This window comes from Adelges cooleyi, unplaced genomic scaffold (assembly GCF_023614345.1).
Source record: "Adelges cooleyi isolate 19-005CV unplaced genomic scaffold, UGA_ACOO_1.1 ACOO_flye_CR_arks_rails_tigmint_CR_PRNA_38, whole genome shotgun sequence".
NCBI classification, from domain to species: Eukaryota; Metazoa; Arthropoda; class Insecta; order Hemiptera; family Adelgidae; genus Adelges; species Adelges cooleyi.
This window is the reverse complement of record NW_026096056.1, coordinates 924,084-939,458: the sequence shown is the minus strand read 5'-3', so window position 1 is coordinate 939,458 and position 15,375 is coordinate 924,084. Positions and strand designations below refer to the sequence as shown.

At 32.9% G+C, this 15,375-nt stretch overlaps 1 protein-coding gene across 15 annotated transcripts in view; it reads left to right on the top strand.

Moving 5' to 3' along the window:
- LOC126841273 (piezo-type mechanosensitive ion channel component) overlaps positions 1-15,375 on the top strand; it is a 38,684-nt gene that overhangs the window by 8,218 nt on the left and 15,091 nt on the right. For 6 of the 15 annotated variants that reach the window (XM_050577630.1, XM_050577628.1, XM_050577627.1 and 3 more), the window contains exons 4-37: positions 41-163; positions 256-504; positions 615-861; positions 987-1,143; positions 2,026-2,154; positions 4,485-4,620; positions 4,705-4,808; positions 4,921-5,187; positions 5,267-5,393; positions 5,525-5,721; positions 5,825-5,973; positions 6,068-6,211; positions 6,298-6,458; positions 6,533-6,675; positions 6,798-6,974; positions 7,066-7,174; positions 7,260-7,450; positions 7,549-7,750; positions 8,189-8,281; positions 8,433-8,598; positions 8,696-8,881; positions 8,945-9,120; positions 9,194-9,347; positions 9,446-9,609; positions 10,203-10,559; positions 13,365-13,510; positions 13,578-13,630; positions 13,725-13,747; positions 13,833-14,011; positions 14,074-14,162; positions 14,238-14,499; positions 14,580-14,746; positions 14,822-15,115; positions 15,183-15,330. In XM_050577630.1, the coding sequence (XP_050433587.1) occupies positions 41-163; positions 256-504; positions 615-861; positions 987-1,143; positions 2,026-2,154; positions 4,485-4,620; positions 4,705-4,808; positions 4,921-5,187; positions 5,267-5,393; positions 5,525-5,721; positions 5,825-5,973; positions 6,068-6,211; positions 6,298-6,458; positions 6,533-6,675; positions 6,798-6,974; positions 7,066-7,174; positions 7,260-7,450; positions 7,549-7,750; positions 8,189-8,281; positions 8,433-8,598; positions 8,696-8,881; positions 8,945-9,120; positions 9,194-9,347; positions 9,446-9,609; positions 10,203-10,559; positions 13,365-13,510; positions 13,578-13,630; positions 13,725-13,747; positions 13,833-14,011; positions 14,074-14,162; positions 14,238-14,499; positions 14,580-14,746; positions 14,822-15,115; positions 15,183-15,330 (5,669 nt within the window). Of the gene's footprint in view, positions 1-40; positions 164-255; positions 505-614; positions 862-986; positions 1,144-1,564; positions 1,638-2,025; positions 2,155-2,704; positions 2,762-2,838; positions 2,857-2,932; positions 3,300-4,484; positions 4,621-4,704; positions 4,809-4,920; positions 5,188-5,266; positions 5,394-5,524; positions 5,722-5,824; positions 5,974-6,067; positions 6,212-6,297; positions 6,459-6,532; positions 6,676-6,797; positions 6,975-7,065; positions 7,175-7,259; positions 7,451-7,548; positions 7,751-8,188; positions 8,282-8,432; positions 8,599-8,695; positions 8,882-8,944; positions 9,121-9,193; positions 9,348-9,445; positions 9,610-10,202; positions 10,560-13,364; positions 13,511-13,577; positions 13,631-13,724; positions 13,748-13,832; positions 14,012-14,073; positions 14,163-14,237; positions 14,500-14,579; positions 14,747-14,821; positions 15,116-15,182; positions 15,331-15,375 lie in introns of those variants that run through there. The other 9 variants (XM_050577632.1, XM_050577633.1, XM_050577631.1 and 6 more) reach the window with 9 other exon arrangements.

Genomic DNA, 15,375 nt, shown 5'->3' with positions numbered 1-15,375 from the left:
GTGTATAATATTATTATTAAATTATATGGTATTGTTACAGGAAGTCCTGGTTTTTTTTTAAAACTCGTTACTACAATCAGCTGGCTAATGGCGTTGGTACAGCTTGTATTCCAAATTGTCCTTCTTACGATGCAACCTTACGGACAAGTACTACAGCCAGCTTGTAAGTGTTGTGCATAATTTCACTGTGGTACTTTTTTGTAATCGTTTTGGTTTTTTTTTGTTTTTCAATGCTACCTTGTTTCTGTGTCGCAGGCAGTCGCGTGGAAAGTTTGTTTCGATACATTGGATTCATCGAGCTATCGAAATTGGATTTGTTTCAAATATTCGAATTCTACATACCCGAATTAACAATGATATGTGCTTCCACTATAATTCAAAGGGCTTTGTTGAAAATCAACGACACACAAGATGAAACGTCGGACGAATTCACCGGAGTCGCAAACGCCGATTCCAGAGTGTCACACCAACAAAAGAGTTCCATAGCTCTTACGATTTCCATTGGTAAATTACAGTAGAACCTCGGGCGAGTCCCGTAATAAATGCCGTTGCCTTTAGACAAACGTCAACGAGAATCGAATGATGAAATGAAACTATTTTTTTTGGTGTTGCAGGAAAATATTTATGTCTAGTCATGATTTGCTTAGCCGGAATCTCTGTGCCGTCAATAACTAGCGCGGTGTATTACATTACATTTTTGGGCATAATGACTTGGTGGTCGTGTTATCATCCCATAAGTCGTGGATTCGCATATTTATTTCGTTTTATATGCTCGGTTGCTTGCGTTCACGTGGCCGTTCTTTTTGTCTACCAAATGCAGTGGGCACAAATACTTTTACCTCCAGACTCGGCTTATGCAAGGTACGTGTGAATTGGTCGAGCCTTGGCCGCGCAAATATATTAATGATTTGCTAAACGTGTACCAAGGCGCGTCAACACGAGCCAGAAATTTTAATATTTGTTGCGTTTTTTTTTCACACATATAGATATTATGGTCTAATTCAAATTCGACAAACTATATGCACCGACATTGTGACCGTGAAATTTGTCGTCTGCGAATGGCCTTTGTACGCACTTCCATTAATTTTAGTTATCATGCATTATCTACTTTGGTTTGAATCTCTTCTTATTTTGAACAATCCGGTAAGTTATTTTCCAATTTACCATTATCATCTAACACACGGTACAAACATAAAAATAACTTACAACATTATGTACGATAATATGTTCTAATTTAATTTTATACGATGAACTAATATAATATTGGTGTTGCTCTAGGTTCATAAAAATAATTAGATTAGATTTTCTCGAGGGTGTTTATACTTTTACAAGCAGCGTGTTTATCTTTTGTTTTCGCCAATTTACTACTTACAATTATAAAATATACTCTGTAATTTTTAATTTTCTGATATATCATAATATTACTCCTATAAATAATTACCATGTATTTGTAAACAACAGTCAAAGTTTAATATTGATATTTATATATGTATATTTATTTAATATCTCTCTATTTGTTATAAAATATCCTACAAATATCAACTATGCGTTATTATCTAATTAGTTTACAGTCCAGAACTTCGGGTCTGTAGTGCGTTTCGATGAGACCCTTAGCAACCGTTTGGGATTTCTTAAAGGTATGCTATGGTTGTTGGCTGTGTGTTGAAATCCCTTCTCCCTATCATTACCATACATGCCCTGTTGTAATAGTATTTACAATGTATTTTTTGCTTAATTTGAAGATTATTATTTTTTACCTCGATAACAAGTCTTGATATACTGCTGCGTAGCATAGTACCTCGTATATTTTTATTAGAACATTTATGTTAGTTTGTTTGGAATTGTGTTTTAATGGAATTGCATTTGCTGAATATTGTCTTCTCTACGTACATATATATATATGTATGTGCGGGTAACAAATAAATTAGAGCAAATTTATTAACTGTATTTTCTTCCTGAATACTGAACTGAAATGAAAAATGGAAAATTTGTCAGATAATGAACAGTTAATAAAAAACATTACAGGATATTGAACTGAAGGAGTCGTTAGGGATGACTCGACAAGTAACGGTTCGTTTGTCCCAGAAAGGTCCTAGTAAATATTTCTTTCGAAACAAAACCAATCGATGGCGTGCGGCTACCCGCAAAGTTTGCGTATGTTGATCATGTTTTGAAAATTTTAAACACAATGCCGAGTGTGTTTTTTTTTTTTTGTGATAAAATGCACTTAAATTTTCCATTTCTATAGCTTTTGTTGATTATTATTATTATTATATACACACATATTTTGTAATCACCGTTTTGTGTGTTTTCCAATTCACTAGCGACCGCTATAATTAAACAATAATATACTCTGCAAGCTTCATTTCTATGAATCAATCTTATGTATATATATATTGTATACCAACTGTTGACGTTTTGAGATAAATTAAAAGTATTAAGTACATTCACCGATAGATAGAGGACAACACTTGCTTTTTAGTCACCTACCAAATAGGACTGTTACTCTCACAAAATATATAGGAGAATGTTTAGGAATTCAACGGTATCGAATATTATACACATCAGGAATGTTGCTTTTTCATTATTTTGTGTTTATTTTATTTTTTTTATAAAATGTATTATTGTACAAATTTTGTTTGTGGATTTTTTTTTTAATTTTTCAATTTACTTTGTGTTTTTTGCACTTACATTTGTATTATAGATGCACGCTTCTTCTGTGTACGCCGAATTAAGTAACCAACCTTCGGAAAACACACCTGTATGTATATATATATATATATCATATTCATATTTATATTTGATATTTATGTGTTATAATGCGAATACAATTGACAGGATGTACAGCTAAAAGAGGTAAAGAAATATGTAGCGTTTGGGAAAGAAATTTGGTAATATAGTACAAGTAAGAGATGACTAATACAATGGGTTTGTCTAACTGCGTTATTGTTCATTTATTCTGCTTGTTTAGACACACACACACACACACAAATTATAACATCACCCGGCCGTAAGAATGTGTAGGAAAAATAAAAATTGGTTACATCATCACGTTTAGTACAATATGATGCATTTGAAACTTGAAATGTAAGACGAACGATTATTATTTTTTTTTTTTTCAATCAATTCTTGATGATTTATTTATTTCTTACTACGATGCAAAAATATTTGTATTATTTTTTGCTTCGTTCAAATTTCCTTTACAATACAATTGTCTGACTGTTCGCTGAGATGCAGATTTTAGGAAGTAACGACGATACGTTTGCACACAATAAAGGCCACGGAATAGATAAAAAATGGTAAAGGGTTTTGATTTTGGATTTATGATACTTGGCATGCATTTTTTCTAATACAGAACCGATTTCTCTTCCGTTTAACACTATTATATTTATCGCAATGTACTGACAGAATCGGTTGATCGATGCCAAAAATGTCTTTCATTGTTCTATCTGCTTTCACTGTGTGAATCTACTTTTATGATTTCCAATTATAGTGCACAGATACACACATGAGTACGTATAAGTTTACCGTACACCTATATATCTCAGTTTTTTTTTTTTAAATTTGCTAAGTACAAATTCTACTGTATAATTATTTAGTTTTCCGGTTTACTCTGATGGCTGTGATCAATAATCATTATAACTTTTCTATCTCTCGTGCTCGAAACTCTCCAGGTTGTACATTGTGATAAAGCTTTAATGGCTTGTAAAATGTTGGCAAAAATTCACTTTTGCTGGGCTGCAATTTTTTTATTTCAGTTTAAACGGTTTTCTAACATTTGTCGTCAACCAAATACCACGGGGACCACTATTTGGTTTTTTGTTTTGAGCAATAGTGGCATTGGTGCTTGATTAAATTTGTGCTTATAATATTTAATAATAGATCCTATTTTAAAACTATTGTAGATACGCCTGGTGATCATCTCATTAGAACTAAAAATTGTTTGTGGTGTTAAAGGGAAAGTTATGTTATGCATCGGCTCAGTGTGTAATTACAATAAATTTGTACATTTAATAAATTAATCGACTAATCACAACGTGGTGCAGTTCAGCTCCGAAACAATTTCAATTTCGTATACTTTTTATTTTACTTCTAATTTGCAGTCAAATGAATTTCAAATGTTTTCATCGTACTGACTTTTGGTTGGTTCCCCAACTTTTATCGGTTTGAAGCCGCAAAATTATTCTCTCTCTTTACTGTGAACTATTGTACCATTGACATAGTACCGACTAAAAAAGGGTTCGACAAAATTGTTTAAGAGTTAAATTACATTTTAGTTTTCACGATAACGATATATATATACGCTTCACTATCAGTGAATGTAACGTACAAATAATTTTATCGGTTAATAATAATTGTCCGTGTAGTTCTAAAGCTGTACATCATTTTAACATCCAATTTTGCCCTGATATGTAAATATTATTGGTATTGATTTAAATTTTCAACTCTTCCAGCGTTTTAATTTTTATTTGTTTACAAATTAGCTAATCCGCAGTCAAGCTCCGCTGTACACTACAGGACCGACTCCAAGTGAGACTCCGTCGTGTAGCGTTATTGAAAACGAGAACCGAGAGCCCGCTGCCAAGAGGGATGATCACGTTGACGATAGTAGTAATTACGGTACATAGCTGATGATCATAATTGTTTTGAATATTATTGTTGAAATCTAATCTAACAGTATTATTTTTTTTTTTCACGTTTCAGATGATTACAAGTCAAACATTTTCTATTATTTAATGGATGTTCTGAGTACGGTGTCTCAGTTTGTTACCCGTACATCTTATATCGGCACTAATATTGTTATGATGGTAAGTCGTATCGTTACTACTATGAAAACCATATTAAATACATAAACCATATTAAACCATATATTTAATTAAATCCGACCAATATTGATATGTTTTTTTTTTTTTTTTGTAGGCTTGGAGTATAACTTATCACAGTTGGTTGACATTCGTACTGCTTTTGTGGGCAAGTATTTCATGGATGGTTCCCGAACAGAGGAAAACAATGTTGCGGTCATCGCCGCTATTGGTTTTTTATGCGGAATTTTTACTCTTATCTCAATATTTGTACGGTATGAACTTAAACGACTCGGAACTTCCTCAGACTATTCAAGGTTGGAATCTGGAACAAATCGGTTTCACTAAGGTTCTTCATTTTCCAATCAAACCGTTATTGATCAAAGTAAGACGGGGTCTTTGTGAAAACGTCTATATTGTTGTTTTTTTTAACTAATATTTCCCTTCTTTTTTTTCTATGTTAGACTCTATACACTGCAATGTTTTGGATAACCATGCGACAGTACATGCAGGAACGACGAGAAGCCAGAAGTCATTCAGCCGTAGCGAACATGATCGCTCCCTTGCAAGTCACAGTCGGTACTGCAACTGGTAGTTATTATTGATAAAGCATATTTTAACAGTTCCACTGTACAATCAGTACCCGTTTGATAGATATTGAATTGTCGAAATTCCACGCATAATGTGAATTTGTGAATGAGTGTTTTTATTTATTTTCAAAGCCATGGGAGGTGATTCGACGACAAAAGGAAGTCAGCTAATGCAACGAATCGGAGAAAAGGCGAAAATAATTTTGACAAAGTTTTGGATATGGGTCGTGGCGTTTGTGTTGTTTGGGATCGGCATAACCGGAGAACGAATGACGATATTTAGAATTATCTACATGGCACTGGCATTGGTGTTTTTACTGATATTTCAAGTAATGGTTTTAAATTGTTTAGTTGGCAATTATTCAAATATTAAAAGTTGTTTTTGTTATTAATCGTAACAATGCGTTAACTCTGTTCTGTGTTTTTCTTTAGCTGTCTTGGGTGTTATGGCGTAAAATCATGTATGGCTTTTGGTTCACAGTCATTATATACTCGATGCTCATTCTAGTCATGACGTACACTTACCAGTTTGATAATTTCCCATATTATTGGGAAAAATATTTGAAAATTCCACCAACCCTGTAAGTCGCCGTGGTGTTTATAGATCAAATATATTACGTTCCCTTTTGTTTTGTGTATTTTTATAATTATTATTGTTATTGTTTTTTTTTTTAGTCAATTAGACATTGGCTTGGAAAAATTTGAAACTGGAGAGTTGTTTATACGACTCTTGACGCCTACGTTTTTTGTTATTATAACTGTAGTTCAACTGTACTACTTCCACAAAGACTTTTTAGCCATTTCTGATATCAAAAGCAGGTATTATAAGCAGTGGTTATAGTTAGGACAAGTAGGAAAGAATTAAATTTTAATTACACCCAATTAAAATTGGTTATTTTCCATAGGGGCACAAGCTTTAGAAACGCCGACAACGATTTCCTTGGTTCGGACAGTGAAAAAGAAGTATCCGATTCTAGTGAATCGGCATTGGACAACGAGTATAGAAAACGTCGTCTGGCACGACAAAGCTTCATTTCTGAAAGACAATCGTTTAAAGTGTTTAAAAGTATACTATATTAGATTATTTTTTTTTTTATCAACATTTGCTTGTAAAATTAATAACGCGATTTATTGTTTCAGATTTACCCAAGTTCAACTTCAGCTCATTCTTTAAAATACTAAAGAAGTTTCTCTCTCAAATCATTGAGTTAACTTGGCTCTATGCAGAATTGCACATGATAAAAATTATTTTATTTTGTGTCATGTTTTTGGCAGTTTATGAGGTATTTTTTTTTTATCATACATTGTAGCTATAATATTTGTATTGTTTATTTATAGGTTAAACCTACTTTGATATGAACCACACGGTATGATTTTTGTAATTTGTTTTAATATTTTCATTTAGGTGTGTGTAGTTCATTTTGCTTTGGTTGTTCTCGTCACCATCTCGTTGGTGTTCAATAATCGTTTACAATTAATTATTGTTTACATCATATCCGTGTTCATATCGGTGTTGTTATTGGCCAAAATGATATACCAGATAGAATACATACGAGAAGACACATGGAACGTGACATGTCCGGTGTGTAAATATATTATGTACAAATAAAACAGCTTATAGAAGATAAAAAATAATAATTTGTTAATAACCAAACATCATCATTATTTCTTAGGACCCGAACGATCCGAAAGAATCGAGATCGTACAACACTGCTAACTGGGTCGGATTTAAGAAAGCCACTGCTAGTATCTCGTTGCTCAATCTACTAAAAGGCTATATATGTATGTATATTTATCGCTATAATTGTACTTTTGATAACAATTTTTTTTTTTTAATTAACCGTATATTGTTTGATGTGTCGCGCAGGCATAGTTTTTGTCATCACACTGCATCGGGTCGTGATAACTCGACAGAAATACAAGAGACACTTAAAAGGCAAACCACTGGCCGATCCGGAAATAATGTTCCCACGTGTCACGTACAAAGAAGTCGACTTGGATATTCCTCATTGTCTGAAGTATCTACTGAATTATGGATTTTATCGTTTCGGAGTCGAGGTGAGAATTTGTATTTTCAGTCGTACAATAGTATTATTGCGTATTTATTGTGAATTGAATTAATATATTTTTGCTAAATATAAATTTTTTACGTATAGATAACATTGATTTCCGTTGCTATACTCGTCGGCACCAGAATGGACTTGTACGCGGTGCTTTATACATTTTGGCTATTGATTTTCGTTATGCTCTCTAGAGGAACTCTGGCCAAATTGTGGATAATATTCATGTTCTTCATAGTGGTGACTATACCGTTCCAGTACGCTATCGTTATCGGATTACCTCCAGATCTGTGCATCAGTAAGTGAATATTAGTTTTGGAAAACAGTCTTACAAGTTTAGTGAAAAATTGCCTATTTGTTCATAGGCATAATAATATGTTGTTTAATTATATTAACTAATGTTTTCATTTTTTGATAATTATAATTATTTTTTAAGTCCGGATTGTTTGTAATGTTAAAATACCTAAAAAAAATTGCTCTTTGAAGTACTATTAGTAGAGATAGAACTTTTATTATGTCCCAATAACGTTTTAAACGACATATTTTAATGCAGTATAAATTTAATTAAATCATTTCTACGTTTTTATGCAAACTAAACTTTTATAATTACATTTTTTGTAAAATGCACAGTCAAATTATTCTGCATAAACATAAAAATCAGGTCTATAGTTATTAGTATTTGATTAGATGGTAATTATTTTCTCAATTAATTTTTTTTTTGTTACCTTTATTTCAGGCTTGCCGTGGGATACGGATATTTTGAAAAATCTCAGGGATTGGATGTTTTTGCCGGATCCCGATTCGCCACCAGATTCATATAAATTACTTTGTAAGTTTGTATTGCAATTTATTTGTTTGACCGACAAATTTCAAATCGTTTTTGTAATTTATACTAGAAAATAATAAGTAGTATTAAACCGAATTTACTTCTACGGAGGATGTATGTTATGATTTGTAACTGTAAATATGTACTTTTTCAGGCGATTTCTTTGTATTGTTGTTTGTCTCCTGTCAATCGAATGTATTCAAAATTGAAAGAAGAAACATAGGTAGTGAATATCCGGGTGGCACTAATCGTTCGATAATCGAAGAAGCTGAAAAACCAAGCTTTGTGAATCCAGTGCCGGATTTCGTTTCGCACATAAGGTAAGACTAAGATATTGCATAAACCTATGTTGTGCTCCCAAAATCAGTAAGCAAACAGTGTATACTAACACTATTATGTTACTCTTACAATTTTCAGATCGTGGCTTGATATAGTAAAACGCATCGTTCTAATTGGATTCATTTGGTTCACGTTGGCCATCGTATTTTTGGCCGGCACCAACAGAGTGAACTTGTTTTCACTTGGATATCTCATTGGCTCGTTCATATTTTTATGGCAAGGCAACGATTATTATCTCAGACCTGTAAATGTCATTCTTAAATGGTAAGTATATGTTGTGTTAGCATCGTATACATAACACGTGTGTTTAATTTTGTGTTTGTTTAGGTGGAACAAGCTGATTTTGTATAACATCACTGTTATCTCGTTGAAAGCGATATTACAGATACCCGGTTGTATCTATATGAATTCCATGAAAATGAATGCGTGCTGGATGATCCAACTTTTTGGAATATCATGCATTCAAAAATTTTCCACACACCAACCTATTATGGCACCGTCGGGTATTTGTTGTGTTCACCTGTTTTAATTATAACAAATAATAGGACTCATCGATTCAATTTTTTTTCTCTTTAGATAACGATGATTGTGAAATACCAGTCGAGCACGTCGGATTAGCGTGGGACATTCTTTGTTTTGGATTTTTGATATTTCAAAGACGCCTGTTCAATAGTCACTATTTTTTCAGAATAGTCGATGAAACAAAAGCAATGGCCATACTGGCATCTAGGTATCGTTTACACTAAACGGTTTCGTTATGTTTTTAAAGCAAGACAAATTTTCATTTGAAAAAACAAATACCTAACATTTCCCAACGGTTTTTTTTAGAGGTGCTGAATTAATTCAAGAACTCGCACAAAAACGAATTCAAGAACAACACGAATCCGAAAGAAAAGTCTTAGAAAAAATCAAATCCAAAATGGATCGGATCAAAGCTACGCAGAAGAAAATCCAAGGACGTGGATCCAAGGAACCCGAGTCTCACGAAAGAGGTGAGTCGTTGATTGTTTATTAGATGAAAAAACAAATTTTATTGTGTTGTCTTCTGATATAAAATTGTATGCATATGCATTAAACACAATAATTTCCTTACACGATACGGAAATAAAAGTATAAAACCAACCGTAATATTTTATAATGACGGTTAATTAATTTACGTTAATGTCTTAACGCTTCTTGTGTTTAGCTAAATCAATATCCAACATTTTAGAGAAAATAATACAATTTAATTTTTATGAAATATTTCCAAAACAATCAACTCTGATGGTTACTGTTAAGCCGTGGTCCGTCGATTGATGTCTTTTTGTTCGTACAGTTTTGATAAGTCGTTGACGTTAGCATCGTTCATAATACAGATTGTCCTTCCATTGGGAATTAAAAATAATTTATTTTGTACTCTTAACCGATTTATAATAGGTATCATATCGTTGTATTTGTTGAGAAAAGGTGTGTGTGTGTGTGTGTGTGTGTCACTTTTTGACTAATCGAATAAGATAAACTCACAAAAGTAATCGATGTGTTTGTCGGAGAGACCTATTGTGAGACAGACACCTTGTATGTGTGATATTATGTTGACAATGTACAGCCGCAACACCGGCGTATGCCCCGCTAGCCCGCAACCTATCGGGCAGCTCCATCCTGCAGAGCTTCCACACGCCTCTGGAAGACGAGCCCCCCACCCTGTCGTACCTGCAACCGCCCACGCCTACGTCGACCGTGCTGACCGCATCGCTGGAAGCGTACCTGGACCCGCAGCGGATGTCGTTTAGCAGTTCCACCAACAACAGGCGGCCACTGTCGTTCGACGAAAGCGCCATATACTCCAACGTGTTCTCGCCACCGCCCACAGTGCTGCAACACCGTCGTCAGTCTTCGCTGGGCGTACCGTCCACCTGGTACCCCCGCAAGCGATCCGCCTCGGCCACCTACTCCCACCATACTTGTGTGTACCCCATCGTCTTGTGTTGTAACTTATACACTATATACTTGTCTTACCGCTTGCATATACCGCTGTACAGATATGGCCGTATTGTTTTTTCCTACAAACAATATTTTTTATGTAATATATTTATTTATATATATATATAAATATGAACAATAGCGTATCCGTACCTTGGCGGGACCCGAACGATCGAAATCGCTGTTTGTAAATGAGATTAAATGTTTTAGTTTTCTACAAAGCTCGGTATGAAATTGTACGATAACTCTGTCGATGTCTTTATCGATTCTTGTCTTGGAAGTGCACATTTTTCAAATTAAAATTTATCTGGATCACTCAATTTTGCCAAATAATTGAAACCGGCCCTTCCAGATCCAAAGTACGGATATTTAACATAATAACGTTCAATGTGTATATTGTATAGAGAGAGAGCCGTATCTGGCTTTGAACCCAACTTGAATAACAAATTAAAAAATAATTTGTTTGTACATTTCAGATGTGTAAAGCATGCATGTAAAAAAATTAAATCTCCAAAGAAGTATTCAAATAATTTACTTACGTAAACGTTTCAGAAATTCAGTTTTTTTTTTCAAAATCGCTCATCTAATAATTAACCGATATTGTTTTTTTATTTATAAGCGTTAACAATTCAAACTTGTCGGAGAATAATTATTTAAAACTGGACATTAACGAACAAAAATTGTCTTCGTTTGGTAAATCTTTGGAATTTTGGAAAGTACCCAATAAGATAATTTCTTAAAAAAAAAGTATTCTCAATTTGACAATTTTCTTGTTATTACGTTGTTTTTTAAATTTAATTTGATTTGTTTTTTTTTTTTTAATCTGAACTACACTTATCATATTATTATAGCACAAAGCCTTCGCTTGCCTGTAACTGAAATATTTTATAACTTCTATAAGTAATCCGTGTTTTAGGACTAGGAAAATGTTTTTGTGTTGAAATGATTGATTTAAGTTTTGCTAATCAAGTTTCAGCTTACTGTGTGTTTGTGTATTGGCAGAATATTTATTTAGAAATAAATTAAATTGGTTTTAGCCAAAACGCTTAAATTGGTGGCAACGACATCGATGCCGGCAGAATCAAAGCGATAACCGATGTCATATACAACTGCGTTGCAGGGTTTGTAACTATAGTTTAATAAAAAAAAAAAACAGTCGAGCTTTATTGTCAAGTATATTAGCACTAACCATATTGTCGAATGTAAACCATCTTTATTAGAGTTTGTTGTTTTTAGCAAGTTTGGTTTGAGAGTATCGAAACTACTAGTTTACATTTCATTTAATCGAGTAAAAATAAAAAACATATTATATATATTTTTCTTCGTAACAACAATGAGTCACGAACTTTGTTAATTATTGCAGAAATTTGTAAACTAATGAAATTTGAAACGTTTTGTGTTTGTTTAACCATTTTAGTTCACCTCTATACATCTATTAGACCGTACCTGATCCGGTTTTGGTTTGTCAACGGTGTCTTACGTTACACGTTACATTAATCTCTTATTAATATATTATCGATTAACTGTTGCGTCTAATAATACTGTCTATTGTAGATAAACACTAATCTTGTTGGATTTGGCACATAGTTAACACGGTTAAACTAACTATTTGTTTAATAAAATTATATTAAACAGAGAAAATTGTTTGGTTTCGTTAGCGACAATTACCATGTAATTTACTACAAAATTGGGGTAGTGCCAAAAATATACTTTCAACTAATATTTAAAATTTGTTTTATCTTCATGGAACAAACTAAACTATTTAAAAATAAATATTGAATAATTCTGTGTTGGTTTAACAACACTCGGTGTAAGACTGGATTGTATTTCATTGAAATAGTTTTATTATATTGCAAAACTATAAGTAAAAAATTGATGGACTTACCATAATACAATATTTTTATGATTAAAACTTAATATTATTGTTTTGTTCTATTTAAATGGTATTTTTTAAGCATGTACATATTATTTATTGTTTTTCTTTTCACTAATAAAATAATATTATAGTACACAGTTTTAGAGATTTACACACCAATGTGCATATTTTCTCATCATTTTTAATATACATACACTAATTTGTATTTTATTTGTGTAAGCACTTGTTTATTAAGTAATAATATTTTCCTTTGTAACAAATTTTTTTAACACTATATTATTATTTTTACTCAACACAACTTCTTAATTTAATTTTCACTTTTTTGCTTTGTATGCACAGTTTTTTTATTTTTATTTTTTCATCACAAATTATATATTCATAACAACTATACTTATTGTCTTTTATTTTTTATTGTTTACCTAATATGTGAATCAATCAATTCATTATAAAACATAACTTTTAATGGTTAACATATTAATATTTTTTTTAGAAGATTAACTTATAGACCTCAAATTTTTTTTTATTTAGTATTGTTGGAACGTTGTAGCACCAAAAAAAAAGTGAAGTTTAAATATAGTAGATAACAAATTTGAAATACCTACTAATTATTATCACACTGATATAGTATGTAAATAGTTGTAATTTTATGTTTACAATAATAATGTACTCACATAGTTATAGTTTAAACGTTCACATCTTGATTAGTAGTATTTACCTTAGTGTTAAGCATGCCGCGTTTTTGATTTTAAGTAAAACTACATTTTTTATTTTATTTTATAAACTTTAATGTAAAAATATTAACTCAATATTTTTTTTCTATTCATTATAAATAATATTTTGTATTTTGCACTTATTCTAGTATCATATATTATCTATTATTTTCTGATTACACTTGTTTGTTATATATTATAGCCGTCCGTTCAGGCGATTATTATATGTTTGATGAATTTGACGACGAGCTGGATTCAATTGTCGAGAAAGACAACGAACTGAGTGACGATTCTTTGGAGGAGAGTTCAGAAGACAAAAGTACCAACGAAAACGAATCTGATTACAAAGTCTGTGCATTACTATTGTATAGTAATTATTATTTGTGTTAATTAATATTTTGATTTTTCCTTTTAGAAAAAGAAGGAATTTGACAAGTCAACGGTCGGAGAATCCAGTAAATCGACAAGGTAATAACCGAATGAGCCCATCTTAACATTATTCTCTTTTTTTATGTTCTTAAAAATTATTATTAATATTGTTTGTATCGTATGTGTTGTCTAGAGATGACGACGTCGACGGAGAAGGTAAGTTTTTCACTAAACGACAAATTTTTTTCTCTTAATATCAGTTCCGACTTAATCGACTGTACCCGTATTGAAAATCAATTAGACATTATTCAAGACAAGGATGTGAAACTAACGTTTGGACAAAAAATCAAAGTCAACATCAACGTGTTCATGTCGTTCATAAACAGCTCGACCATAACGTTGACCAGAAATTTAAACAAAATATCCCGAGACTACAGATACGTTATTCGTACTTTGGCCGTGGAGAAGAAAACATTAAAGGTATTTCATTATTTTATTGTGTTACAAACAGTTTTTTGCCTAATTGAAAACAAATTTTCCAGAAAAACAGAGGATTCGGAATCGGTCTGAGGACGGGCTCGTCGATGATATGGCAACCGATGCCTTTTGTCGGCAAAAGCGTGACGTTAAGGTACACACACACACACAAATTATTTATTGATAATAATATTACACCTGTATGAAAACAAAATATTTTGTTGTTTAGTGCTGAAAAATTAGAAGAACTGGAAGAACAACAGGAATTGAACGCGTCCAATCAACCGCAGCTGATGCGTCTGCTTTTGGCGTTATGGTTTTCCATTATATCTCATTCCGACCTGGTGTGTTACTTCATGATATTCTTGCATCAGATCAAATCCGCCACGATACTGAGTCTTCCGTTGCCGCTGATGGTTTTCCTGTGGGGAACACTGACCGTTCCACGACCGACTAAAAACTTTTGGGTGACGCTTATCGCGTACACGGAAGTGAGTTTCTCTCTTCTTGGACAACGAAGAAGAAACTGTCTTATATAAATTGAATAATTTTATCGATTGTCTCGTATCAGGTGATTGTTGTTATCAAATGCATGTTCCAATTCGACATGATCCCTTGGAACCAACAAGTGGTCACCGACAACATGCCGTTCTTCTTGCCCAGAATAATCGGTATCGAGAAAAAACCAAATTATGCCACCTACGACTTGTTCCTGCTTTTGGTATTGTTCTTTCATCGGTTAGTGCGATCTTAATGTAACATTAGTTAACGTTAGTAAGCCCTAATAACTAACCGCTTTAATGTCGCTCTTAGGACCATGCTTAAGTCGTTGGGTCTATGGAAGAGCTCGTTGTCGTTCAAAGGAACGCCCATTAACCAGGTGTCGTTGTTCGACACGATAGACACGCGTTGTTCCATCAGTTCGGAAGGCAATCAAGGGTCGCTGGACCACGAACCCAAGACCGAGCAGACCACCGTCGTGATGGATCCCGAATTGCTGAGCTCAAACTACAAAGACGACCGTTTGTTACTCAAGTCCAACGAACATTCGTTCGACAAATCAAACTCTGCCGAAACCGATAACCTGCTGGAAACGATGCCCTTATCGTGAGATATTATATATTAGGTTGTAGATATTTTATTGAAATATTTATTTTATGTAATTTATTTCTAGTCTCAAGAAGCATTGCAGTCCGCTGATATACTTTTTCGAACAGCTTGTCGATTCAAGCTCTCGTGTCAATGCCGATGTCTACACGTACATGTTTTTATGTGACTTTATCAATATATTCGTTGTGGTGTTTGGATTTTCCGCCTTCGGAGTATGTGGTTCAATTTATTAAATAATTTTTTTTATTATTAAACCA